This window comes from Mirounga leonina, unplaced genomic scaffold (genome assembly GCF_011800145.1).
Source record: "Mirounga leonina isolate KUSES-001 unplaced genomic scaffold, KU_Mleo_1.0 Mir_197, whole genome shotgun sequence".
Lineage (NCBI taxonomy): Eukaryota > Metazoa > Chordata > Mammalia > Carnivora > Phocidae > Mirounga > Mirounga leonina.
In genome coordinates, this window is record NW_023270494.1 from 4,536,807 (window position 1) to 4,564,031 (window position 27,225).

Sequence of the window (27,225 nt, forward strand, 5' to 3'; positions counted from 1 at the left end):
GCTAATGCACTGACATGAGCCTCATCGTTTCACCTCCTGAAAGAAGCAGCTGTTTGGGGCGCCTAAGTGGCTCAGTCGGTTGAGCATCTGACTCTTGATTTCAGCTCAGGTCATGATCTTGGGGTTGTGAGATCGGGCTCCGCACTTGGCATAGAGTCTGCTTAAGATTCTCTCTCCCTCTGCCCCTCCCCGACTCTTGCACACACACACACACACACACACTCTCTCTCTCTCTCTCTCTCTCTCTCTCTCTCTCTCGATAAACAAATAATCTTAAAAAAACAACAACAAAAAAAGGAAGCTGTTTATTCCAGGGTAGGACAGAAGCCTGCAATTTACTCATAACCCCCAAGGAGAGGTGGCCAAGTGATCTTCTAGACTCTCTTTTCCTTCCTCCAACGCTGCAAGCAGAGGCTCATTTTCCTGCATGTTCATCTAGCTCTTGAGACTCCGCGGGGGAAGACGGCACTACCAGGGCTGCCTTCCTCTTATTGAAGGGGATGGGATGGTTACTGGAAGGTACTAGTTATTTCTTCCCTGTTCTAAACCGCCTGGGATTACCTTGCCCGTCAAAGCCTGTGTTCCCTGCGTGCTATGACAAAGGCAATGATGATGGCAGGAAGCAGGGACCGCGGCATCTAGACGCGCCGCCCCACGCGTGCCTGCACACACGTTAGAACAGTCAGGCTCCCGAGGCTGCACAAGTATAACCTTGACTTAGCAAAGATGACCTGCTCTGGCTGGGGCCAGGGCTCTCCTTAGGTTAAATGCCATTTCTGGAACAGCAGCTGGAAATACCCTGTCTTTTGTTACCTTTGGACCTAGTGGCACCTGGGATTGTCTTCCGTAACAGAGAAGTGTCCATTGTCACTTGGAATGTGTGGGGCTCAAAGGACAGCCTGACATGGGTGGAGACGAATGGGCCTCATTCACATTCCCTCCCTTCTTCTTCCCTTCTAATTAGGGTGATGGACGACCCTGTTGGAGACAATGTCCGTGTATGCCTGTTGACTCAAGGTAGTTATTCATAATGCCCCCTAGTCACTCTCAGAAGTGACCTGGTTGGACAGTAAATTTTAAAATCATTGATTTGTAATTGTCGTTGACAAAGAGGGAGACAAGACCTCTCTGTAGGGACGGACCCCCCTTGAGAGCCTGCCTGGGTCAGAGGCATTAGGTTGAAGAAAGGAGCAGCTTTTCCAAACCCTTCCAAAGAGCTGTCTGATGCGTCCACCCATTATGGTTCTAAGCAGCCACACACCCCAGCTCCCAAGGCACTGGGGAGCCCTACCTAAGCCAGGTGCCCTGTTGGCCTTCTCTGTACGCCCAGATTGGAAACATCGCATTGTCCCTGCCATCCAGTTGACCCTGCAGCTGACCAAGATGAAATGCTGGTCTTGCTCTTTGGCCTCCAAGCCTCAGGCCTTCTGGTCGTAGGTTCCAGAGAATGTCAGTGCCAGGCTGGTGCAGTGACTGGTCTTCTGGTCCTATCAAGGCCGATTCCACCATTCTATGTAGATTCTCACCTAGGGAGATAGGAATAAGAGGGAGGGGCTGGGCAGGGGTCTTCAGGGAGTCTCAAAGATCTGACACCCCCAAACTTAACCCTTTGCCTCCAGCTCCATGGTAATGAAGGCCTGTCTAACCCCTCAGCCCTACAATGTTTCTTCCCACAGGAGATGGCCTGGGCCAAACCCAGGGGATGGATTTTCCTGAGCAGTCACTGGGGACAGGCCAGCTCTATGGAGAACATTCTCATCTAGGGTTTGATCTGTGAAGTTACTCTACAATTCAGCAGCTCTGTCTAAAAGCTGTAGAACACATCGATCACCACTAGGCTGTCAAAACATTCATTCAGCTGATGAGAAGAGCTTATTAGGGCTTTTAAAAATACCAATCTTTTGCAAAGATGTTGCTGGTTTCTGCATACCCCCAAAAAATGTCTTTGCGCACAGATTAGTTCACTAGCATTTACTGCAAAGAAGAGAGAGAAGCTGGAAACAGAGGGGTAGGTGGTGCTCAACAGACCCAGAGATCGCCAATTATGGCATGAAAAGGATGCTGAACATTTAATTTTGTAAAGATGGGGTGTCAGCCTGAAATCACGGTCCCAAAACTCCCCCTACCCACAGCCTCACCCCCACTCACACCCACAATGTCCATGAAGAGGAGTGAATTCCTCAGTCGAAGACTGAGTATCCTGCCTGGTATCTCCTCAGAGGAACAAGAGGGGAGGTCTTGGAAAAGTCTGTGACATTCCACGGTTGTTCGAACATGCAGTCGCTGATAAAAATGTCTCTTTGAATTTCAAACAAAAAAACCCCTAACCTTGTAGCAAATTTATGTTCATGTTAGATCTCAGACTTGTAAAGCACAATACAGAAACAGCGATAAAAATACCAGATTTCGTTTACCTCTGCCCCAAGTGCCGAGGCCATCATGCTGCTTGCTGCTTGAGGACGCACCGCCCTGTGCCTCCCTCCCTGTTGCCCCCTCTGGAAATTTGAACCTCTCCCGCCTGGTAGGGCTTTTGTCCCCAGATCTGCTCTACGAAATCCCGCCCCGTCCCGCATGGCTCAGTTCCCCCACGAAACACCCAGACACAAAGGTCAGAATTCATTCCCCCTTCCTCCAGATTCTGGGTTGGGTTTTGCTCATACTATTACTCAAGTTCTCAGGAGATTCTGCCTTGGGGGGCAATCCCTCAAGCCCACCAATCCCCTCCAGCAGCACGCCCCCCCCCCCATGGGCTCTTTTGCATCTTTACAGCTCTGTGAATTTTTGTAGGGTTTATAAAGACTTAAGAGTCAAACTCTTTCATTTCTTTCTTTCAGTTTCCTTTCCAGCACAATGAACTGACTTCAAAACAGGCCCTGATGGAGAGGATTTTACATATAAGTGCTCCTGCTTTATTCTGCCAAGCACTCTCAGATACTTGGAAAACATCTCCCACGACCTCTCCCAGTGCTAATTTTGCTCCTTTTCATTTAGGAAACAGTGACTTGTTTTCTGGGTTTTGAAAAGCAAGAGAACACGCTGCTTTGGTGGCAACAACTCAGAGGGTAGTCAGAACTCACAACGTCCCTCTTTTGGGGAGGTGGGCAGCATCCCAGAAGGGCCGTAGCCACCGAGTGAAGACCCCAAGAACCGTTCCCACCCATACACCGTACACAGAGCAGAGAACGAGGGTCTGGTTCCCAAAAGGGTCTGAAACAGGTGGGGTCCTGGAAGAAACCTCCCCTGCCCAAACTTAGCTGCCAAAGGTGAACCCAGAGGGCTTGGGACTTTAGGCAGATAATACAACCACAGAAATGCTCTGCCCAACATTCCCCATGTGAAAAACCCACAATTGCATTTAGCAGTTTATTGGTAGCTGGTGGACATCAGACCCAGGAAAGAGCCAGAAGGGGATAGTTTTCTGGAGTGAACACTTACAGACAAAACAAGAAAACAACTCTGAAGTTAGGAACTGGGAAGAGCTTTGTTGCCGCGGTTTATGGCTGTGGGGCTCCAGAAAATGCGAGCCCACTGGGACTTACTTAATGGTTTGAATTTGTGCCTGACTCCTGAATCCGGAGGTGGGGTGGAGGGGAGCGGCTCCCAGGACCTCTACGATAATGTCATTTATCACAGACATCCAGGTGGGCCACACGGTTTTGTAAAGAAGGTCCCACATGGGACGCCTGGGCGGGTCAGTCCACTGGGCGTCTGCCTTCGGCTCAGATCATGGTCCCAGGGTCCTGGGATCGAGCCCCGCATCGGGTTCCCTGCTCAGTGGGGAGCCTGCTTCTCCCTCTCCCACTGCCTGCCACTCCCCCTGCTTGTGCGCTCTCTGTCAAACACATAAATAAAATCTCAAAAAAAAAAAAAAAGGTTCCACTTAAGGCAGGGATGGAACACAGACATTGGCACCTTCTTCCCACCCTGGGGAGTATTCCGGGCCTGTGCGTTAGGATAAGACGTTGTGTTCACAGCGCAGTCAGGAGCAGCTAAGGCATAAGGTGGGGACGGTAAGAACCACTGTCTCGTGCTGAACTGCGTCGCACTCACGGGAAGCACGGAGGCCTTCAGGATCTTCACTTTGGAACTGTGGTTTGTCCCCAAGACAGTGATACCCTCAGCCTGGCGGGATTCCAGGCAGGTGAGCAGAGAGACAGACTCCCCCTGGCTGGTATCTGCTCCTAACTATTTCTTTATCCTGTCTGTTGCTGCAGGTGCGTTTTGGGTGCGTTCAGCCTGTGACCCAGGAGGTACCCAAGAGCAGGTGTGTGGCAGGGAAGACAGGGGGTTGAGGCGGAAGAAACCCGTGGTCGCTGTGCACTCTGAGGTCCTGTGAGGAGGGGCAGCGCTGCCCCATCTCGGACACGCGGGAGAAGGAACATCTAGGGATTGTAATTTGTTTGTTTCACCTATTTAAAAAAAATCCATTGTGAAGCATCCTTTTATTTCAACGTTTGAACTTTAAAGTTGGATCAAGGGGCGCCTGGGTGGTTCAGTCGTTGGGCATCTGCCTCTGGCTCCGGTCATGGTCCCAGGGTCTGGGGATTGAGCCCTGCATCGGGCTCCCTGCTCAGGGGGGAGCCTGCTTCTCCCTCTCCCACTCCGCCTGCTTGTGTTCTCTCTCTCACTCTCTCTGTCAAATAAATAAATAAAATCTTCTGAAAAAAATAAAGTTGGATCAAAATTTTAAGCAGAAAAATCTGTTTTTCTGGATAAGAAGAAGATTGTTCTACAGGCCTGGAAAGAGCATGGGAGTTTCCAAGGGGAGTGACAACAGGTGGTGGTCCACTCAAGGCTTAAGTGGTTTTTATTTTTGTTTTTAAGATTTATTTATTTATTTGAGAGAAAGAGAGTGAGAGAGAGAGAGAGCATGGACAGGGGGAGGGGCAAAGGGAAAAGCAGACTCCCCTCTAAGCAGGGAGCCTGACCTGGGGTTCATTCCCAGGACCCTTAGATCATGACCTGAGCCCAAGGCAAACACCCAACCGACTGAGGCGCCCAGATGCCCCTTAAGTGCTTTTAATTATTCTTTTTGAACATTCACCATTAGGAGCTCAACACAGGGCTCAATCCCACAACCCTGAGATCATGACCTGAGCCAAAACCAAGAGTCTGAAGCTTAACCAACTAAGGTACCCAGGGGCCCCTGCACATATGTTTTCAATGGAGAAAACAGGACCATACTGTACATCATATTTTTAAGTAATCTTTTATTGAAGTATAGCATTCAAGCAAAATGACAGATCCTCAGCAAATGGGTGGATATCTCAAAGAGATGCACCTGTGTGACCACGGCCCCAGCCAAGAGCTCTCCCATGACCACCCCCCAGGGGCCCCTCACCCTCTTCCCGGTCGCCCACGTCCCAGAGGGAACCTCTTCTTCTACACCACAGCCTAGGGTTCCTGTCCATGACCTTCACAGATGAAATCACACCATTTGCACACAGTATGCTTCCTTTTCTACGGAGCGATCCTTCACACACAGCCAAGAGCCCAAACTCGAGGCGTGTTTTCACGTTTGCACACACTGATGAACTGTCCTGAGAAGGTAAAGATAAGGATCAGGTCCCGCAAGCGCCCTCCCTCCCCAGAATAACCGGTTTTCTGACCTCTTGTCACCGCAGAGTGACTTTTGTCTGATTTGGGACTTCGTGTCAATGGGATCCCACAGTTCTCGGAAACCTTTGTCCTCACTCACCACAATACCAGGAGCTCCTTTCCAACTGTACAGCCCTCCCACAATCTGCTTACTGGATCGCCCCTTTCTGTCTCTGGTTGCTTCCAATTTCTGATTAATTTTGAGATCAAAGTATCTGAGACACATCAGGCTTCTCTGAGTCACAGAGGCGGGCCTGCCAGTGGTCAAAATCGACATACTCACAGGGCCGGGTCCTCGCGCTGGGTTATCACACACCCCCCCCGCCCACCGCGCCCGCCCAGGCCAGAGCAAGGGGCAGGTCCAGCCACTTCCCCTTCTGGAACTGATAGGAAGGAGACTGTCCCCCGCCGAAACAATTGTTCTCTCAGGCTATTGCCTGTCCCTGCAGCCGGGCAACCCAGGAGGCCTTTCCTCCCAGAGCTCGGTCAGTCAATCTAATTACTCCAGGGGGTAAATCACGGTGCAGAGCTTCGTGTTCCAAGACCGGAACTTTTCTCATGGGTGCTCTGGAAGACAAAGAATGTTCCTGAATGCAAACCAAGTAAACAAGTCCACACCTCTCTTCTGGGTAACTGGACAAAAGTTAAAACCAAAGCAGTTTGCCTGCCATCGGTTCCACCTATTGTGTTTGCCTGCAAAGTACGGAATTAGGAAGCACAGGGGAGCCCGGCATATTCCAAGGAAAATGTTTGCAAGCTGACAAATCATGAAGTATGATACCACTTTCAAAAAATGTGCACATTGGGAGATGAGCATTTCATGCCTTCAGTGAACGTAGCGGGTAACGGTGGGCTACTGGGTGGTGAGACTGAGTGCCGGAAGCGGGTAGCTGCCGAGGACTTGCAGGTGATTTGGTCCTTGTACAGTATGTGAAGCGGTACCGACTTCTAGTGCGGGACATAGAGCGTAAACGCCACAGAAAGTAAATGGAAAGTACAGCTTTGAATAGTGAGTTTTAGGTCTTTCTCCTTCAGAGGGAAGCTGTTAAAAACTCTGCTCAAACAGCCTTTGTGACAGTGTCACAGAATTTTTTTCTTGGGATGACCACAGTTCTAACCAGAACTGGGATGACAACTCATTTGGTATAGGAGATGCCACGGTGCACACAATAATCTATAAAACCGGGGTCCCCTCCCTCCGGCCCCCATCATGTCCCGGGGGGAAGAGCGAGAGCCGCCTGGCACCAGGCCGCCCTCCCTGCCTGTGTCCAAGATGCACAGGTGACCCGGTTGCAGGCCTCGGGCTGTGCTGACACCTCGACTGGGCAGTCGGGGACTTGGGCTGAGGGTGCAGGGACAGCTGGGCCATGCAGGCTGTGTCACCACCAGATCCCACTGCATGCTGAGCCAACGGGCTGGAGGAAAACTGCAGAAGTGGGAGGACGTGTGGAAGGGTGTGGGGCCAGGGGGCTAAAAACAATGACATAAATCTCAACCCTAAATTGTCCCCTTCAGACACTGTGGAATGGAACCCATCAGCAAAGGCCCCTTGTCATGGGGACGTTCAGGGGTTGCTGACAGAGCTCAAACGCTCCAATACAGTCAAGTTCCAAAACCACTCCACCATTCGCTTGTGTAGAACCTTTAGAACTTCTAGAACTCGGGGTGCCTGGGTGGCTCAGTTGGTTGCGTCTGACTCTTGGTTTCAGCTCAGGTCATGGCCTCAGGGTTGCAGCATTGAGCCCTCAGTGAGGGGTCTGCTTGGGATTCTCTCCCTCTCCCTCTGCCCCTCCCCTCTCTCTCTCTCTGAAATAAATTAATGAATATTAAAATAAAAGGACTTCTATCTTTTTAAAAGATTTTATTTATTTGAGAGAGCGAGAACTAGTGGGGGTGGGGAGCAGCAGAGGGAGAGGGAGAAGCAGACTCCCCGCTGAGCAGGGAGCCCGATGTGGGGCTCAATCCCAGGACCCCGAGATCACAACCTGAGCCGAAAGCAGATGCCCAACCGACTGGGCCACTCAGGCACCCTAAAAAGGACTTCTAGGACCTTCTATAAGAGAAGTCTGTGTGCCATTGTTGCCAGAAGGTCAGGAAGAGCCCCTCTCACGGTGCTCAGTGCTGACGGGCCCCCCGGGCTGGGGTGCCCGCTGTGTGCGTCGCGACAGGCACTTCTGGGCTGCCCTGCAGGCTTCCCGCGTTCTCGCCCTCTCCCCCCTCCCATGTCCTCATTAACGGAGTCTAACCGAGAATGGAAGTACATAATAGATATTTTGTATTTCTCATACTTGTAATTATTTCTATTTCATTAGCTTAAAAGCAGCCAAGTGAGACTCTTCACTGCCTGGCACTGTGGGGGTCAGGCATGGCCCAGCCGTGGGCCTCTGGCAATGGCCGTCCCTCTGCCCCCGTCCCTCTACCTAGAAGGTAAAGAAAAGAACCATTCGGCCTCAGAAACCTGTTGTCGAAGGTGTAGTAAATGAGATGAAGGTGAAGCGCCAGGCCCGGCCCCTCGAGGGGTAAGGGGTCCTGAGGTGGAAGCCACTTTCTGCTTGTTCTGTCCCCTGGGGGTCTACAGGGTGCTGGGCCGAACGAAGACTCCTCACCACTACCCCAGAATCTGAAGGCACGGAGGCTCCACCGTGGGCAGCTGGTTTTCTCCAGGACAGAAGGGACTCCTTCCTGGTAAATCACAGCCCAGGGGGCATTAATGAGCGCCCGTAGCTGACAGGCGGACGCCTGCTCCCGGAGCGCCGTGGACGGGGTGGGCGGGTGCAGGTGTTCACGGGAAGTTAGCTGCGGGGTGAGGTGAGGGCACAGCAGGGGGAAGCTCCAGGGACTGGAGGCCGGGGGGCTTCGTCTGACTCTAGAGCAGACTCTGAGTAATTTCAACTTGCCCTCACTTGGGAGGAGGGAAGTGGAGAATTCCTTTGACTCCCAACGAAATTAGGTAAGAAGAAAGCCAGTGAACGGGCCCAGAATAAGAGGGGTTTTTTTTGTTTTTTTGGTGGGTTTTTTTGGGGTACTGTTTGATTTTCTGAACTCCCTTATCTGCCTAAACGCAGAGCCTCCTGAGTGTTCAAGTGTCAGGGCGCCTGGGTGGCTCAGAAGGCCAAGTGTCTGCCTTCGGCTCAGGTCATGATCTCAGGGTCCTGGGATGGAGCCCCATGTTGTGCTCCCTGCTCAGCGGGGAATCTGTTTCTCCCTCTCTCAAACAAATAAATAGAATCTTTAAAAAAAGAATTCAAGTGTCATAAATGCCCTTCCCAGGCTGGGATCGCAAGCCGAGAAGATGGACTCCTATCAGCAGAGGAGAGCAGTCTACATCCAGACGAGAAATCAGCCTTGTCATGGAACTATCACATCTACCACCTATTCTAAAGGCTCACTCACCTTTTCTAAAAGTCTTACCTTCCTGCACGTGTCATTCTCCTCTCCCCTCCCCTTCTTAAGATGGTAGATGAGCCCTCAATTCTTAAGTTTCCTCTAGGCACATGTTTCTGTGAACTCCACTACAAATCTCCCTTTTTCTTGCTAAACTGTCTTTGTCAGTTTAATTTGCAGGCCTCCAAACAAAGCACCTAAGAGGGTAGAGAAGTTCACACCTCTCTCCTACTAGTAAAGAAAAAAACATGCAAGGACACTTGTTAAGGATGGTGAGGCAGCTCCATCCAGGACCCTCACGATGGGCTGATGGGTGTAGGGACCATGCGCTGGGATTTACAGTGGGGGAGAGAGATTGGGCTCGACTCCGAGTGCAGCGGGGACAGGCAGGAATTTATAGCCAGGGAGCACGGGAGCGGAGCAGTGAATGGAAAATCACTAAGAGGAAACGTAGAGGGTAAGGGGGCTTCTGGCTAAACTGACCTAGTGGGATTCTCGCTGAAGGCCAGCCAGGGTGTCAGGCATCACCCGGGGGCCGGTGGAGGATGAGGAACCCGGTCAGACATCCGGGAAGCAGAGAGGGCTTCTGGTGAAGCTGACGTAGCAGGGTTCTTGCTAAAACTGGATTTTATAAGGAAGTGCATGGACGGGCCTAGGAGATGGTCTAGGAGCCTGACTGAAGTTTGGTCAACAGCCCTGGATAACAAAGCTCTCCACAAAGGTAAAAGAAAGCAATGTTAAGCGTTCAACCACAACGTGAGGAGCACCCCACGAAACCCACTGAAGGAACCAAAACACAGAAAACTCGATCTGTGAAAGAGCTAAGCAGCTGCAGTAAGACAATGGGTCCTCGTGTAGGTTTGCAATTAGTCAGGTGACAGTGGAGTGGGGCTGTCCCCTCCCAGGACACTGACAGCCTTATCCTTCTCACATTTCAAAGGGGAGGCTCTCTGGTCCTAGGGAAGACATTCCTGAGTTGTGAGATGGGCCAGAGACTAATTTAGCCACAAAACAGATTAGCATACTTGTGAGAAGGGCAGAGAAAGAAAGGCGGAGAGCAAAGGGAGAGAGGGCGGGGGAGGCTCTTCCGTTGTTTCTGTACTTTTAAACAATGGCTTATTTTTACAGGGTCTCAGATCCTTTTTTTTTAATTGAGATATAATTGGCATATAACATTACATGAGTTTCAGGTGTCCAGCACCATGATTCAATATTTGTATATATTGCAAAATGATCACCACACCCGTCACTCTTCCCTGGTTTTCAACAGGGAGAACGAGACCTCCAACTTTTTGTTTGTATTTGTCCTTTCACGCAGTACAGGATTACTGAAGCCAGACTCCGGAATACCAGGAATGTCCTGGAATTCTTCTTTTTCCAGCTGCTTTAATCACCCGTGTTCTCTGAGACCAAGGAACGAGGACCACCGACAGCAGCTGGGTGTATGGCTGCCCCTCCTCGCCTGAGATTCCCAGACCTCGCTGGTGTGCCTGGCCCGCCGCAAGTGACAGAACCACCCATATGGCTGCCACACGGGGCTCACACTTTTCCCGTGGGAAGTCGAGCTCCCAAATGTGGCACTTCTGGCATCACCTCTGGATTAGACATATCTAATCATACCCTGTAAGGAAGGAGGACAATTCACTGATGACGCACCTGGTTCCTTAGCTGGGAAGAGTAGGGGGACGTCACGAGGCATTACGGCACCGTTTGATCGCTGCCAGGAGGCGGCTGTGGACAAGGCCCATCTATCAATGTCAAACTTTTTGCAAACTGTGATGGACTCTGCCAACTCATATATGAAGGTCAAATCTTGGTTTCTGCTCCAGAATCAGGTGCGAGACCTTGAACAAGTTGCTGAATCTGAGCATCCGCTGCTGGGCTTCCCATCTATCTCCTGCCGTTACTGATTGCTAAATAAAACCAAACATGGATGACGCTCACCAAAAGGCATGGGGCGCTCGTGAAAGCACTCGGCTGTGTTCACTCCTTGAGCAGCAACTTGAAGCACTTCCACTGGAAGGAGGCGCCAGTCCACAGGCACGTGTCTGCCTCACGTGGCCTGTGGGCCCAGCCTCTGCTCAGAGAACGTGTGTTGACACGAGTCAAAATGGCTATGAAGGGGAGAACAGACCCCCAAATGTGTCTCTTTGGCATATTATCTTAAACTGGTTATTTTTAAGATACTGCAGTCACAGGAGGAGCTCTTGCCCTTTAGTAAGAGACATTTCGTTCTGAGGGAAGTCTCCATGTGTGGGGGTGTCTCCTGAGGTCTCTGGAAACTCATCAGTGGAGGTGTGAACTTAAACCCTAACAACACCCTCACCTTGTTCTTGGCGCTTTTCCCGATCACCTCCACAACTGACCCCCCCCACCCCAACATCTCCTATGTCTTTAGCTGGAGGTGGTATTTAAGGTGACGGCTTTGGCCATTTGGGGGAGTAACTGTTTTTCCTGCCATGTATATAGGAGGTATGCATGTTATTAAACTTCCGTTTTTCTCCCATTAATGTCTCATGTCAATTTAATTATCAGCCCAGCCGAAGAACCGCAAAGGGCAGAAGGAAACCTCTTCCACCCCCGCAGCCTCACAGGGTGACCTCAGCTAACACCTCTGGCCAACTCCCTCAAGCAGCCACCCTTCCGCCCCCTCCCCCACACCACTCCTCCCACGAAGGAAGTTTCCTTTTTGCCAAACTCTTCCAGGGCAGATCCCTGGTCAGAGTATCCTCCCTGGTGGGGTGGCCCCCCACCCCCACAATCATCCTTAACAAGATGGTCTGTTTCCTAAGCCTGGATCTGTTTCTTTATTTGACACTGGGCAGCAAAATGGCAGAGGCCTCAGTGGGGAGACCACTGACTTTGGAGTCAGGCAGCAGCAGGTTCAGGTCCCTGGCCCACTGCTAGTTGACTCCTGCCGTGTGGCCTTTGCACTTGCTGTTCCTGCCACCTGGAATGCCCTTCCCTCTTCATTCCTGGCCCACTGCTTCTTGTGATTCAGCTTTCAGTGCAGACACCACCAGTGAGGCCTTCCCTCTCCTCCAAGCCAAAGTAGGAGCCCCAACACACTCAAAGCAGGGACCTTCCCCAAAGGCCTCTTCTTTGTTCTATGTGATGGTTTGTTTTGTTTTTTTGGGAGGGGTTGTTCCTAAACTAGAAAGCCTGCTCCAGGGCTGTGGTGATGGTCTTGTTCCCCCTGTATCCCCAGTGCCTAGCATGGTGTCCAAGTGTGTGACCCACATTTGTGAATGAGAAAGTGGACACTAGCCTGTGACCCTAGGCAGTCACTGGCCCTCAATGAGCCCACTCCCCCCACATAAGAGATTCAAGGAGATCAGATTTGCAAATTTTTGGCATCTACTGGACGTGTCATAAATTTTGCTTACTATTCTCTCTCAATTATACAACATTCCTTTCCTCTCAAAGTTTAGAGAACATTCAAACTAACCTCAGAAGGACTAATCAAGGTTAGATTAGGAAAAAGATTCTATGTTAGACTCCTAGACCATCTCCTAGGCCTGTCTGCGCACTTCCTTATAAAATCTAGTTTTAGCAAGAACCCAGCTAAGTCAGTTTCATCAGAACCCGCCCCCACCCCTTGCCTTCCTGGATGTCTGATCAGGTTCCTCATCCTTCACTGGCCCTGGGGTGATACTGGACACCCTGGCTGGCCTTCAGCCAGAATCCGCTAGGTCAGTTTAGCCAGAAGCCCCCTTACCCTCGACATTTCCTCTTAGTGATTTTCCATTCGTTGCCCCGCTCCTGCTCCCTGTCCCTGCTCCATTTGGAACTGAACCCATTCTATACTGAGGTCTCTTTTCCTTTATTGCAATAGTTCTGAATAAAATCTGTTTTTACCACTTTAATCCAGCTCTGACTTTTGACAGCTGGGAGGTTTTTAAATTATCTTTCATGTGACTTTAGTTTTATTAGACCAACAGTAGAGATGTTCATCATTGCCTCTTGCTGTACCTATCTATGGAACAGGCCTCACTGAATCCAGCTTACGTATGAGAGAGGCCTTGGTGCACAGACTGTAAGAAATCATGACCACTACATGCTGTGTCAGGAAATTCTTCCTTAATACAGGAAACTGGCTCATAAATATGTATAGATACTGCTAGTAATCACAACTGGGCATGTGTCAGACAAATTAAACCTACATCCAAGTCTACCATCAATGGGAGATGCACCAAGCAACCAAAAATGCCCTCCCTTACTCCTCAAAGTGTGGTCCCCGGACCAGCAGCACCAGGGAACTGGTGAGAAATGCAGAGTCCCAGGCCCCACCTCAGCCCCACTGCACCAGAATCTGCATTTGACAAATCAGGGGATTTGTGCGCAGGTTGTTTGGGAAGCACTGAACTAGACACTTCCCTTTATGTTCTTAGAACCAAAACGCAACAAGATGCATTCTTAAGCAAGTCAGATATGATGTCTAGGTCAAAGAGAGGGTATAAAACACTGATCTAGGGGCACCTGGCTGGCTCAGTTGGTGGAGTGTGCAACTCTTGACCTTGGGGTTCTGAGTTTGAGCCCTACATTGGGTGTAGAGATTACTTAAAAATCAAATTAAAAAAAAAAAAATTGGTCTAAACCTAGCTTGGGACAGAGCCTTTTTCTGCCTGATTAAAATCATAGCCTCCTTCTGGGAAGATTGGCATCCCCTTGACATAATTTATAAGGAACTTCCTGGGAAACCAGTTACCTACCCACCCAACTGTCAGGTCTTCAGCCAGGATTCTTTTTGTATTTGCCCTGAGAATAATCCAACCTTTATATTTTCCTGTAAAATATAAAATTCCTAATGAAATCTGAACTTCTGAATTGGCCTAGTGGGGCCTCTCCCTTGCACGTGATTGTAACAAAACCATAACAACATTCTCCTAACTGCATTGTCTGAAAAGGCTTCTTTCACACATCTAAGAAACAAGTGGAATGGATACATGACGTCATGTGGTTGACCCTGTACAAAGTTAGAGGTAATGTGGTTGACCTTGTGTAAAGTTGGGCCGAGAAGCTACGGGCCATGTGGGAACAAGAATTAGCGACCAAAGAAAGCTCCACCAAAGAAAGAGCAAGACAACTAGGGAAGAACAAGAAGGAAATGAAAAGGGTCTTGCAAGGCGAGGCCGGGGGGCAGGTAAGCACTGTACCTGCAGGACAACACGGAATGCTGATCCGAACAGAATTCACACAGGATGATTGTACTGGAGGATGCGGAAGGGGAAGCGGAGGGGGTCTGAGTGCTCGGCCTGAATCCACCACAAAGGAAGTCGACAGGCAAGCCTTAAAATGAAGAGTCAAAAGGAAAAGCACAGGGGTGCCTGGGTGGCTCAGTTGTTAAGTGTCTGCCTTCAGCTCAGGTCATGACCCCAGGATCCTGGGATCGAGCCCCGCATCGGGCTGCCTGCTCAGCGGGAGGCCTGCTTCTCCCTCTCCCACTCCCCCTGCTTGTGTTCCTGCTCTCGCCATCTTTCTGTCAAATAAATAAATAAAATCTTAAAAAAAAAAAAAAAAGGAACAGCACATACATGATAGTCGGAAGTGGGGAGATGAGCGCACTTGGAAGACAGAGCAATGTGAAATGGTTGTCGAGGGCAGGCCCCCGGCAAGCGGGGTGCAGGGAGCTGCTGTTCAGTACCAGCCTTTTAATCCTCTGAGCTCTAAAACTTGTGCATTGTTGGGGCACCTGGATGGGGCAGTCGGTTAAGCATCCGACTCTTGGTTTCAGCTCAGGTCACGACCTCAGGGTTGTGAGATCGAGCCCCGCACTGGGCTCCACGCTGGGCACGGACCCTGCTTAAGGATTCTCTCTGCCCCTTCCCCACCTCTCTAAAAACAAACAAAAACTTGTGCATTGTTACTTTAGGAAAGAAATTAAAAATGAAAACAAACACTAAGCAGTGCTTACACATATGTAAAAAGCAACTGGAAGAAGTAACCCCTTTATTTCATTTAGACTTAATATTTCCTATCTCCTCCATTAACTTTCAAAGGGGTGCGGTGATTGGGAAGAGAGATGGCACAGGAGTTAAGGGGGTTTATAGGAGCTTTGCCCATACATCTCCGGGACGGATGACAACCGAGTCAAAGTTTCAAAGGGGCACGAAAGTCGGGAGTTTGACTTTAGGAAATGTGTTCCACGGGGACAGCCGCAGGAATGGAACATGGCTTACGGAGCCTCTAATGGAAGTCAGTATTAAAAGCCCAAGTCTGGTTTTAACAAAGAATGTGTTGTTCAAGGAAAGTAAGAGCCTTACTTTAATTCCATACGATAATCTGAAGGTTTTGCTGTTGGTGGCCGAAGGTCGAAAGCAGCGTTGCGTAACCGGGACAGAACCGCACAGCTGCCAGGCCCCAGACACGTGACCTCCCCCCGGGCTCACTCGGCTCCGTTTTTAATTACACTTGCAAGAAAAGAACTAGTTTTCTGCTGCAGTTGCATAACTGATCTGAAAAAAATATCGGCACGAAGAGTCGTTTTAAACACAGTCATTATGTGTGACCACGTAAAACCTAAACAGGCCTCGACCCTGTGAAGCTCAGAGGGGAATGTCCTTTTTGTTGTCTTCTTGGTAGTAATTTAAATGACACAGATCTACTCTTTGTTGCAAAAAACAAGAAGTACACGGTTCCTACGAGGTGGCAACAGGCTAGAAAACAGACGACAGGTGAGTTCCACGACGGAGGCGCGCGTGCGTGCCCGGGGCCCAGGGTCCTTGCCACGCTGACAAGGGTCGTCTGCGCGGTCTCTGGCTTCATCTACAAGGTGAAAGGCACCGGGCTGTCCCAGGAACTTATATCCGAATGTCTGTTCCCAGGTCGGTTCCCTGGGGAACACCAGGGTTACGGTTCAACAGAACCGAGAGGGAGCCTCCCACAGTCGCACAGTCCCTCTGCATAGATCAGGGATCCCCTCAACGGGCAAATCTGTTAGCCCAAGAACAGGAAATACTTCTAATGCCAATACTCTGTTAGCAGGGGGAAATGGTCCTTAAAAGAGGAGAGAAAAATATGAGCTACTGACTCCTACTTGGGAGTAAAAGTCAGACTTCCCACGAGGCTCTGCAAGACCAGGCGCCTAGGCGCCTCCAACTCTCCTCAGAAAGTCGCCTTGTTCACTCACCTTCGCCGCTCCCCCTGCCTTGGATGCGCTTCCAGACTTTCGAGTGACTTCCTCTCTTCCCTTAGGATGTGGGTCCTTTCCTGACCACCCTACCTGAAACTCACACCCCGCTCCAACCCAGCCCTGTTTTCCTTTCCTCCAGAGCACAGCCCACACTTCTCCCCTTGTCTCATGACTTCTGGAATGGGAGCTCTCCGGGGGCGGGGAGTTGCCCGTGCCTGGCTCCCCTGCCCAGTCTAACACGGCCCGCGGTCAGTGCTTAATTCAGCATGGTTTTTTTTTGTTTTCTTTTTAAGATTTTATCTATTTGACAGGGAGAGACACAGCGAGAGAGGGAACACAAGCAGGGGGAGTGGGAGAGGGAGAAGCAGGCTTCCCGCAGAGCAGGGAGCCCAATGCGGGGCTCGATCCCAGGACCCCGGGATCATGACCTGAGCCGAAGGCAGATGCTTAACGACTGAGCCACCCAGGCGCCCCTCAATTCAGCATGTTTAATTCATCAGAGAGCGGTCAACGAGGTTCCCTTAGTACTCTACTTAAAACGACACTTTGAGATCATAACTCTTTCCGATTCAACAGCACCTTTAGAATGGACGACAATCGGCAGTCTAAACCACACCGGCTCTGTACAGATCTTGTTCCGTGTTGGTGTGTACCTTTCAACAGCAAGTATGAGTGACGTTCTCCCGAGAGATGCTTCTAAACCTTTAACACACTGTCTGGGACCTCAAGTACTGGTACGTGTTGCACAGAAGTCCTTACCGAAGAAAATCTCTCATGCCGACTAGAACAACTTATCCGGGGAGTGTGGACGGCAAGTTGCATTAGAACATGCTCTTCTCCTCAAGTGCAGTGTCCTCTACCTGGGTGGGGTTCAGCTCGTCCACAACACGATGAACACTTCCCAGGAACTGTGTGCAACAGGGACCTCCTGACAGAGTCCTAACAAGGAGCCCAACCCTTCAGATTAACCTTCTGCAGAACTTTCTGGTGAAATAAAGGCTTGGCTAAATTAAAAAACTAAAACTGGACCAAGTTACAAATGAGAGCAGGGTGGCTCATCAGGATTGCGTCCTCTAGTGGACAAAGGGAGAAGTTCAAAACCGTGCCGTGCTGTAACTGTTTTAGTTCGAATTTCATTCTGTTTTCAGCAACAGGCCTTTTGTGTTCCACGGCCATTTTTTTTTTTTTTTAAGATTTTATTTATTTATTTGACAGAGGGAGAGACAGCGAGAGCAGGAACACAAGCAGGGGGAGTGGGAGAGGGAGAAGCAGGCTTCCTGCCGAGCAGGGAGCCCGATGTGGGACTCGATCCCAGGACCCTGGGATCATGACCTGAGCCGAAGGCAGACGCTTAATGACTGAGCCACTCAGGCGCCCTCCACGGCCATTTTTAACATTAAAAAAATTACTTCTTACAGACTGTGCATTTCACTATCCACTGCTATTATTAACAGGCCCAGGGCGCCTGGGTGGCTCAGTTGGTTGAGCGACTGCCTTCGGCTCGGGTCATGATCCTGGAGTCCCTGGATCGAGTCCCGCATCGGGCTCCCTGCTCGGCGAGGAGCCTGCTTCTCCCTCTAACCCTCCCCCCTCTCGTGTACTCTCTCTCTCTCTCTCTCTCGCAAATAAAAAAAAAAAGGCCCAGCTCTTTGAAAATACTGGGCTCCTGCCTACCTCAACCCTCTCTTACATAATCCAGAGGAACAAAACCCACAAATGCTGAAGCCCATCCATGTCATATCGCAGTCTATTTTAGATACATGTTCTTTCGGGGGAGCAAGCACACCATCGCCGCGCCCAGGCCAGCTGGAACCGAATGACTGAGGAGACAGCTGGGGAATATTCTCAGGTATGGCCTCAGCCAAATGCAATCCCGAGCCCTTCCTGTGGGTTCTGGGCTTCCCTCCCGTCACTGACAGCACCCAGCACACTGCATCAGGGTGCAGGATGGATGGAGGCTGTTGTCTTGGGGTGCGGCCCCAGAGGAAAGGGGCAGAGGTTCAAGGTTAAGCACCCACATTGGAGCAGCATCTGGAGGGGATAGGGGCTGCCAGGGAAGACTGCAGGATCTCAGCCCACGCCCCCCTCAGCATCAGAGCAGTCTCTCCCCATCCATCCTTCCCATTCTCGGCAGGCTCTCCCACCCTGAGAGGTCTCAGACCGAGCCGTGTGGATGCACCGGGGACACCCAGGCACCCTCCTCCATTGACGCCAATGCCAAATGAGAATGAGAAAGAGGTACCTGCACATCACAAACGACTCTATCAATATGAAGCACTCCCATGTCATCATGTTCCGTGCTAGAAACACGATGTTCCTGCTCAGGGGGGCCCAGGAGCTAATGCTTCTGGTTAATCTATCGAACCAAAGGCTGAATCAACTCACTGAGCGAAGTCTGCAGACACAGAGCCCCACCGCTGCTCCTTGACACACACCAAGGCCAGACAAGGCCCTGCCCACAGCCGCTGTGCCCAGATGGACGTTTACACTCAAGAGAAACACCGCAGAGAACAAAGCCCTGAGCGGGCTCCAACCTGTTTCTTCCAGAAATACCAATACGTACAATTTCCCCCAGTATCCGTATCCGGACACAACATGTTAATTTGGGCAATGATTACACTTTCTCTAAAGACAAGCACATAGAGGGCAGGGCCCACACTGAGACTTACGTGCTCTCATGAGAGGCCCAAACGTGAACATGGGACAGAGTGAAAAAGCCAAGAGCCTATAGCAAACCCACCTCAGCTCCCGGTAGCAGGCAGGACCCTCCTGTGGCCGACAGCACCTTGTACCCCAGGACCCGCCACACGGCAGCGTCCTGGAAACTCGCAGCCAGAGACACCATGAAGTGCCCTAAAAATCCAAGAATGGGCAGCAGCCAGCTCACGGGTCTGAAGTGCTCCCGAGCATGTCACATGATTTGCTGACTCCTCACAAGCGCCCACCTTTGGGAGTCACCGTCATCATGGTCCCCGTTTTCCTAAGAAATAGGGAAGTGGCCTGCCTGAGGTCACCCAGCAGGCCAGGGGTGGAGCTGGGATGTGAAAGCCCCACGCTAACCCCTCGGGTGCAGACAGTGTGGGTACGTCTGCCCTTCAGGGCTGACACGTGAGCCACCGTCTCCTGGGGTGGCCATGCCCGCCCTCCACAGCGGCAGTCTCTCGGACTGTGGGTCTGTTACAAAGCCCACCAACAGCCTCCCTGGCAAGGTTTGAAGTTACATTCTTGGCTCTGCAGGCACTCGAGGGCCAGACTCTCCTGGGAGTTGAGCTGGACAAGAGGAGGGTTGGGCCAGAGGATGTTAAGTCAAGAGATTCACTAAGTATGTGAAAAACACAGACACAAGCAAGGAGGTCAGGCAGGAACCCTGGGTGTGGCACGACTAGGTCTGAAGATCCGGATAACCTTTTTAGGCCATGTAAAAACATAAGTGTCATACCCTGTCACACGAAGACAGCGTGAAATAGAGGAACCACCACTGATGTGGTTTTTCCTTTTCTCACATCAATACGCGGCGAACATTCAAAAGATAGGAAGGCCTGGGAGAATTCTCTGGACAGCCCCCGCATGGGGCTAGAGACCCAGGTGAGGAAGCAGAGGTGGGCAGTGCCCGGCAGCTACTGGCAACCAGTTCTGAGGCCAGCAGCCACTTTCCGGGAAATTCTATTCAAAGGGAAGTCTGCACAAGGTGAACACCACCCTGAACGACACCAGCCACCCTCTTCCTCTTAGATCGCAGAGACAATGGTCACCTCCCTCCACGTGCCCCCACTGCTCACACTCCCTACAGAGAAGCGCCAGCGGCTCAGTCTCGTCAGCTGGGAACCGTGCTGCCAACCACACATCTCAGCAGCAGAGGTGACTCACCGCACACAGGTCCCTGGGGACGGAAACCATGAAGTGCATGAAAAAGTCTCCTTGGGGACGGACCCCTTTTATTTATATCCATACAAAACAGGGTCTTAAGCAGGTCAGCATTCAGAAGTTACATGGTTGAGTAAATGAAACCAAAGAAACCCGGAAAGTTCCAAGCCCCCAACAATTACACTTCGGGTACACGGAACCAGGCAGAAAAGAAACCAGCACGCATTCATCCCGCACGCAGATCTTCCCGTGAACTCACCTGCAAAGAAAGTACACCTTTATGTTTTCACTCTACCTTAGCAAGTCTGTTAGCAACATAAAATACCCTCCAAGATCTAGTAACTACCACCCAGAATACAACATGGAAGGTGCCCTGCAGTGACCCCACCTCTATCAGCCCCTCCTCCTTCCAGGTCCGCAGACTCCATGGAGGACTGGCCACCTTCTCCGTGGAGGCAACCACAGTGATCTCCTACCTACCCCGCCGCCCCGGGCTGTAATCCGCACACCGCCTGGGGCCTTCCTCAGAAACCTGCCTGCACGGAAGCCACAATGAAGCTAGCCCTGAAACCCCACACCAGCCTGTGTATTCCTACATCTTCTTCCCTGCTTCCAGCCACATGGTTCTCCAGTTTGGCCCCAACTCACGAGCTGCCCACACCCTCAGGCATTTCCACCCCTCCTGCCCTTTGCCACGTGTCACCAGCTGGAAACAGCCTTTATGTCCTCAGGGGGGTCACATTCCATTAGGTCCTACTGAGTATGTCCCTTCCTGTGGCTCCATAGCACTTACGATGCCCACCTCTCTAGATTCTACGCACCCCCCCCCCCCGCCTCAACACCAGCGACTGCTTTTCCTTCCCCTCCATCCCCCTCCCCAGCACAGAGAGCATGCTCTGACCACGGCAGGCGCTCTTCCATCTTCCATCGGTGTGCTGATGACGGGAGGGAGCCACATCACCAGGAGCAGGCTGCCCTCCAGCCAACAACATAAAGGCACTGCTATGTGTGAACTCCTCAGAAAATGGGAGGGTTCTCAAAAAGCAGACTTCCTCTCAGCCTTTACCTGGGAGGGGATGAGGTGCAAGAGTGTAAGAGTCTCCGGGTGGCGTGATTCCAATAAAGGTGCTCCTGGGCCTCCAATACACACTAGGCCTGTGCTCTCCAACACGGTGGCCACCGGCCACACGTGGTTATTTACATTTAAAGTAAAATGAAAAATCCACTTCCTCCGTAGCACCAGCCACACTGCCAAGTGCTCAACAGCCACGTGTGGACTGTGGAACTCTAACAAACAGTGCAGATATAGACAATTTCCAACACTGCTGGGAGTTCCACTGGAAGGCACTGTTCTGTACATACTGTTGTCTTGAAATTACAGATTTCAGCACATCGTCCTCTTGTTTAAAACCCAGAATGACCCCTGCATTCTTAGGGAAGACCAAAATGCTTGCGTGAGCCACAGGTCCTGTGCCTGTGCCGTCTGGCCCTTCTCCACCTTTTCAACTTCACCCCTTGCTTTTTGGGTTACAATGGTCTTCTTCCAAGTCCTCCACTGGCCACACTTGCTAGGTCGCTGGACCTTTAGCACAAGCCACCCCCCTGGCCTTCCACAGAACTCCCACTCATCCTTCAGAGTCCAGCTCAAGGATCCCATCCTCAGGAAAGCCTCCATCACGCTCCCCGCAATGTTGCTAACAGGAATGTGCTTTCCTTCAGAGTTTCAGCCTCAGCTTGAATTACACCCTCTTTAATGCAATCATTTGATCTCATCTCCTCAAGGGGCTTTAGCTCCCTGAGAACAAGGGCCTGGGCTGTCCTGTTCACCTCTGCACCCACTAGCATTCAGCACGGTGCACGGCCCAAGTATCAATCGATATTTACGAGGTCAACTGTTTCCAGGTTTTCGGAAGCCACTGCTCCCCGGTACTAACCCTGAGGGTTTCCTTTTCAGCGCGGGTCCTGTTTGCAGTATCATACATGATCATCAAACTGCTGCTAGAATGTTCACACCTGTTACTGCAAATTCAAACCCCAGGAAAAACTGCTCCCGGGAATTTACTCTAGGTCAGGGTCGGGCTGCCTGGTACAAGGCTGCACCCACAGCCGGGCAGGTTCAGCAACACAGGAGCCTTTCCCCAGACCATCGGCCTTAAGAGTCTGCGTCTCGGTGCCTGACGTACCTGGATCCCCCAAACTGAGCGCGCTCTGAGCGCTCTCACCGACCGGGAGGAAATGGCCAACCGCTGCCTGCCCGCTTCTAATCGCCGAGGGCTGGACAGTTCTCGATTCCTGAGGAAACCCTGGGGAAAGAGTCACACAACGTGCTCCGGAAGAGGAGTCTCATCCGCCATCTACGCGCTCCCCAGACCCTCGCGCCGGCCCCGGCCGCCCAGGCTCGTCGGGCAGCAGCCGCACCTGCCGCAGCCCCGCCCCGGCGTCGGAGCCTGAGTTCGGCCCAGGCCCCCTCCGCCTCCCCTGTCCGGGGCCCTGCTGCTGAGGCTGGAGCCGGTGACAGCGGAGACCCCCGCGTCACCCCGCAAGCCGGGGTCGACCACCAGTCCGAAGCGAGGAGCCCCCCGCTCTCAGACACGAAGAACCACGCGCCTCTCCTCACTCCCCGCCCCCTGCGCCGAAGCCGCGCTGCACACGCACTTCCGGCCGGAAATGACGACGCACCATCGAGGCGGCAGCCAGAGGGTCGCCCTGGGCTTTGAAACTGGGTCCTCCGAGGGCGTCTTAAAGGGGCCGCAGCCGGCGGGGGCTAGTCCGCGGCGATGGGGCACCTCTTTTCGACGCTAATCCGAGTTTTGGCATCTATCGGTGCTTCATTTCTGTTTGTGACTGAATAACATCCCACGCTAACAGGCAGGGCCTTTATGTTCCACTCACGAGGACTGCGGAAGTGCCAAATGCCCCACTCGGGGCAGATGGTGATTGCTCGAGCTGCCCTGCCTGCCCTCTGCTTTCTTTCCGGCCTCCCCAGCAGAGATGGCCTGAGCAGCCAGGGCAGGGGCTGCATGTCTCCCGAATCTCCTAGGCAGAGCTGGGGCCTGGCCCCCCCAGGCTCCTCGGTCCTCAGTGCCCAGTGCCGGCCTTCCGAGGGCGGAGCCCCCTCTGACCGCAGCCCCGGGGCTGCGGCGGGCTCGCAGGTAAAGGTGATGGAAACCCAACCCGACTTACATTAAAAAGTGGACTTGTTCGTTCATGTACCCGATGTGTCCAGGGATGGAGCAGCTGCAGGGGCTCAGGAACCCCACACGGATGGGGTCAGGCCTCTGGAACTCCAGCTCCCCTCCGTCCTCTCCTCTCTAGCTGGTGTAGGGTGGGTGGGGTGAGGAGCGGCACAGAGTGGACAGTTCCCAAAGGAAGTCATCTGCATGGGTGAGGCCAGAGGGACAGTGGTGTAGTGGGTCTGGGATGAAAAGCACAGTTGCTCCCATTGCTGTGCATGCCCTAGTCCCTGGACCCTGTGAATGTGTCTCCTCACAGGGCAGAAGGGACTTTGCAGATGAGATGAAGCTAGGAACCCTGGGATGGGGAGATTGTCCTGGATTGTCCAGGTGGGCCCAATGTCATCACAAGGGTCCTTGTAAGACGGAAGCAGGAGAGTGAGAGACAGAGAGGAGACTGGACCCTGGAAGCTGCTGAACTTGAAGGTGGGGAAAGGGGGCCATGAGCCAAGGAATGCAGTGCCCTCTAGAAGCTGGAAAGAGCAAGGAAAGTCTTCTCCCTGGAGCCTCCAGCAAGAGTCAGCCCTGCAGACACCTTGATTTGTCACATTTGGCTACAAGGGAGTTTGCAAAGTACAGCCTTTTAACTAGGTGCTCCTGTTGCTGGAGGGACAGGGGCGGGGACTCTGGTGTCTGCCTCCGGTGCTGTGCATGGTGTTTGGAGGCTCAAGGATGAAAGGGCCAGGTGACAGCTGGTGCTCAGGAAGCAATCCTTGGGGAAATGGCAGATGCGCTTCTCTGTGTCTTTCTTTTCAAAATGTCCCCTCCGAATGCCGGGCACATTTATACCTGTAACGGGAACTCTGCAGATTGGCAGGGATTCACTGATTTGCGAGACCCACCGTCACTTTGATGTGTAACAAACAACCTCTTCGCCCGTAGTGGCACATCTTACAAGAGTCCGATGGAGGGGTAGAAACAATGCCTGGGATTGGAGTGCTGCCTAGTAGTTCGCGGAGTGCCTCCCGCTCATCTTAATGAGGACTCTATTGCTCTTCAGTCTAGTGGCTCAGAGAGGCCAAGGAGGACCTGGCTAAGCCCTGTCACCACTCTGAGTGGCTCTCGGTGTCCTTGCTCAGAGGCCAAGGGACTGGAGCAAGCCCGGGGTTCAGCAGACAAGAGCTGTCTTCTGTACCCACTTTAGGATACTTCCCTTTGGGGCCCAGGGAGTCATGGGTATTGTTTGCCTTTGAACCTGACACCCCCCCTCCCCCGCACACCCCCTTTCTGAGGAGGTGGGCATCCTGCCCTGGCTTTGCAGCTCTTCTCAGGCTGAAAACATGTTCTGGAGGCTGAGAGCAGATTTGCTCTGTGAAAGGAGCCAGTGGGAGGTGGGGCCCCCCCTGTGTGCCCAGATTTATGCCCTTGCCTAGCAGATAAGGGCAGCCCCACAGCCCACCCATCTGGGGGTTACACGTTTTCCTGCAGCAGCTGGTGCATTAGTTTTAAACCTTTTTATTTAGCCGGGCACTCCAAGGGCTTCTGATTACTGTCGCTCTGCAAGGCTGCCGGAACCAACTTCCTGAGGGTGATAGATTTCTTCTCATTTGCTGCTCTCAAGCTGTGGGTTCCTTCTGGGTGTTGGAGGAAAACATTTGCAAAAGATACCATCTTCCTGGACCATCCCCCAGGGTGGGGATGGAAGGGGGTTGTCCTGGGCTGCCCCCACTTGGTGTTTTCTGCACAGAAGTAGGCAAGTTTCAGGACACCCCCTGCCCCCCCAGAGGCACCATGGAAACCAGGCTGGGCCTGGGAGGGAGAGGAGAGGAGAGGAGAGGAGAGGAGAGGAGAGTCCCCTGCCCAGAGGGAATGTCCCCTTGAAAATGGGAGAGGAGAGGAGGGGAGGGGAGGGGAGAGGAGAGGAGGGATGGGGAAGAGAGGAGAGGAGTGGAGAGGAGAGGAGGGGAGGGGAGGGGAGGAGAGGAGAGTCCCCTGCCCAGAGGGATTGTCCCCTTGAAAATGGGAGAGGAGAGGAGAGGAGGGGAGGGGAGAGGAGAGGAGAGGAGAGGAGAGGAGGGATGGGGAAGAGAGGAGCGGGAGGGGTAAGTGGAGAGTGGGAGGGGAGGAGAGTGGAGCCGGCCAACTGCTCTTGCTTGGATGTCTTCAGAGTAGCAGTTCTTAACTTTGGAAGCACATCAGAATCACCTAGGAGCTTTAAAGAGCCTGACACCAGGGACTTCCCCTGTATCCCCCCCCCCCCGAAATACTGATTTTATGGGTCTGGGGTGTGGCCTGGGAATCAAGATGTTTAAAAGCTCCCCTTTCACGGGGTTGCCTGGGTGGCTCAGTTGTTAAGCATCTGCCTTCAGCTCAAGTCATGATCACAGGGTCCTGGGATCGAGCCCCGCATCGGGCTCCCTGCTCCTCCCTCTCCCTCTGCGTGCCGCTCCCCCTGCTTGTGCTCGAACTCTCTCTCTCTGTCAAATAAATAAGTAAAATCTTAAAAAAATAAAAAGTAAAAGCTCTGGGTCATTCTACTGTGCTAAATTGAGGTGCTCTAAGGTGGTCTTGCAGGTGTGAACGGACCGACGTAGTCCCCTGCCCAGAGGGATTGTCCCCTTGGAAATGGGCAGAAGGATATGAGCACACTTTCAATAGGGTGTGGGCATAGCCCCCTCCCCAGGGCTCGCCTGGCTCTGGAGGAGGGTGTACACAAGGCTACTTTACAGCTTCGAATGGGGGGGGGGTGTTAAGTTGTAGAAAACCGAAATAATTTTTGTCCATAACAGCGCAAATGGATTTTGTCCCCCAAAGATACAACTGGTGTCTGTCCTCAGGAGAAAATGATGTCAAACATTCTGTGTTAGTGCTCCGTAGGACACTGAGCAGTGTGGCATCGATTAGCAAACCCGTTCTAGCATTCCTGACTGCCTGCATACGTGGCTGATTTTCCCATTCTCTTTTCAGCTGGTCTTAACGTCTTCTTGGTTCCTCATTAATTAGCAAGTTGGAAAAATTACTTCTACATAGTCATTTTATATGTGATACTCATGTTTTTAACTTTTTTTTTAAATTATAACTTAGCCCCCCTCAGAGAGAGTGGGGTACCCCTCCTTCCTCTCCCTCAGCACCTTACCCGCCACCCCACTATGGCTCCATCCTATTACATGGTCTGTTTCTACCTGCTTGTCTCCCCGACTGCATCGGGCCCACGAGGTCCTGCATTTTGCCCTGCTGGTCAGATCCTATGATATTTGTATACCCTGCACCTGGCACAGTGTCGAGTGAAAGGTGGGCATTATGTGCACTCAGTGTGTTCAGTACAAGGTTGAACAGAAGTGGGGCCATCTTTGTCTTCCCGAGGGCTTTTTTTTAAGATTTTTTTTTAGAAGTAATCTCTACACCCAACATGGGGCTCAAGCTCACAACCCCAAGATGAACAGTGCATGCTCCACCAAAGAGCGAGCCAGGTGCCCCTTCCCTAGGGCTTTATTACAATTCTTCGCAAAATGTCACTATTAAATATATTAATGGTAGGCTTTTGATGAATCCTGTTTATCAGGTAGGAAGGTTACTTTTTTTTTAGATTTTATTTATTTGAGAGAGAGAGAGCATAAAAGGGGGAGGGGCAGAGGGAGAGGAAGAAGCAGACCCCCCCTGACCCCCCCCCCCCAAGTAAGCAGGGAGCCCATTTACCGCAGGGTTCAATCCCAGGACCTTGGGATCATCACCTGATCCCAAGTCAGATGCTCAACCAACTAAATCACCCTGGTGCCCTGGAAAGTTATTTTTTTCTTAATTTTTTTAAAAGATTTTATTTATTTATTTGACAGAAAGAGACACAGTGAGAGAGGGAACACATGCAGGGGGAGTAGGAGAGGGAGAAGCAGGCTTCCTGTGGAGCAGGGAGCCCGATGCGGAGTTCGATGCGGAGTTCGATGCGGAGTTCGATGCGGAGTTCGATGCCGGGGCTCGATGCGGGGCTCGATGCGGGGCTCGATGCGGGGCTCGATCCCAGGACCCTGGGATCATGACCTGAGCCAAAGGCAGACGCTTAATGACTGAGCCACCCAG

At 52.0% G+C, this 27,225-nt stretch overlaps 1 protein-coding gene and 1 non-coding gene across 5 annotated transcripts; both read right to left on the minus strand.

Annotated features, from left to right (window-relative positions):
* Positions 1-290: 290 nt before the first annotated feature.
* Positions 291-22,381, minus strand: LOC118024225. Of its 4 annotated transcripts, none has more exons than XR_004683037.1 (4): positions 22,162-22,370; positions 18,855-20,237; positions 1,292-1,526; positions 291-978 (listed from the first exon to the last, which is right to left on the minus strand). XR_004683037.1 is itself a non-coding variant. In XM_035025917.1 (4 exons), exons 1-4 carry the CDS (start codon positions 5,873-5,875, stop codon positions 957-959), a joined length of 633 nt encoding a protein of 210 aa, XP_034881808.1. In that variant the 5' UTR covers positions 5,876-5,903; the 3' UTR covers positions 291-956. The 4 variants fall into 4 exon arrangements, 1 of the variants encoding a protein (XP_034881808.1); XM_035025917.1 differs by lacking the exons at positions 18,855-20,237; positions 22,162-22,370 and adding exons at positions 5,342-5,540; positions 5,699-5,903; XR_004683038.1 differs by lacking the exon at positions 18,855-20,237 and having other exon boundaries at positions 22,162-22,381.
* On the minus strand, positions 21,939-22,125 carry LOC118024469. Its single transcript, XR_004683118.1, has one exon.
* Positions 22,382-27,225: the final 4,844 nt, after the last annotated feature.

Coding starts and splice junctions, on each gene's coding strand:
- LOC118024225 (XM_035025917.1), bottom strand. CDS start 5,875: ATGTCGATTTTGACCACTGGCAGGCCCGCCTCTGTGACTCAGAGAAGC. Junction 5,541..5,698: donor AAGGAGCTCCTGGTATTGTG/GTGAGTGAGGAC, acceptor TTACCTTCTCAG/GACAGTTCATCAGTGTGTGC. Junction 1,527..5,341: donor CGTGGGCGACCGGGAAGAGG/GTGAGGGGCCCC, acceptor CTATCTCCCTAG/GTGAGAATCTACATAGAATG.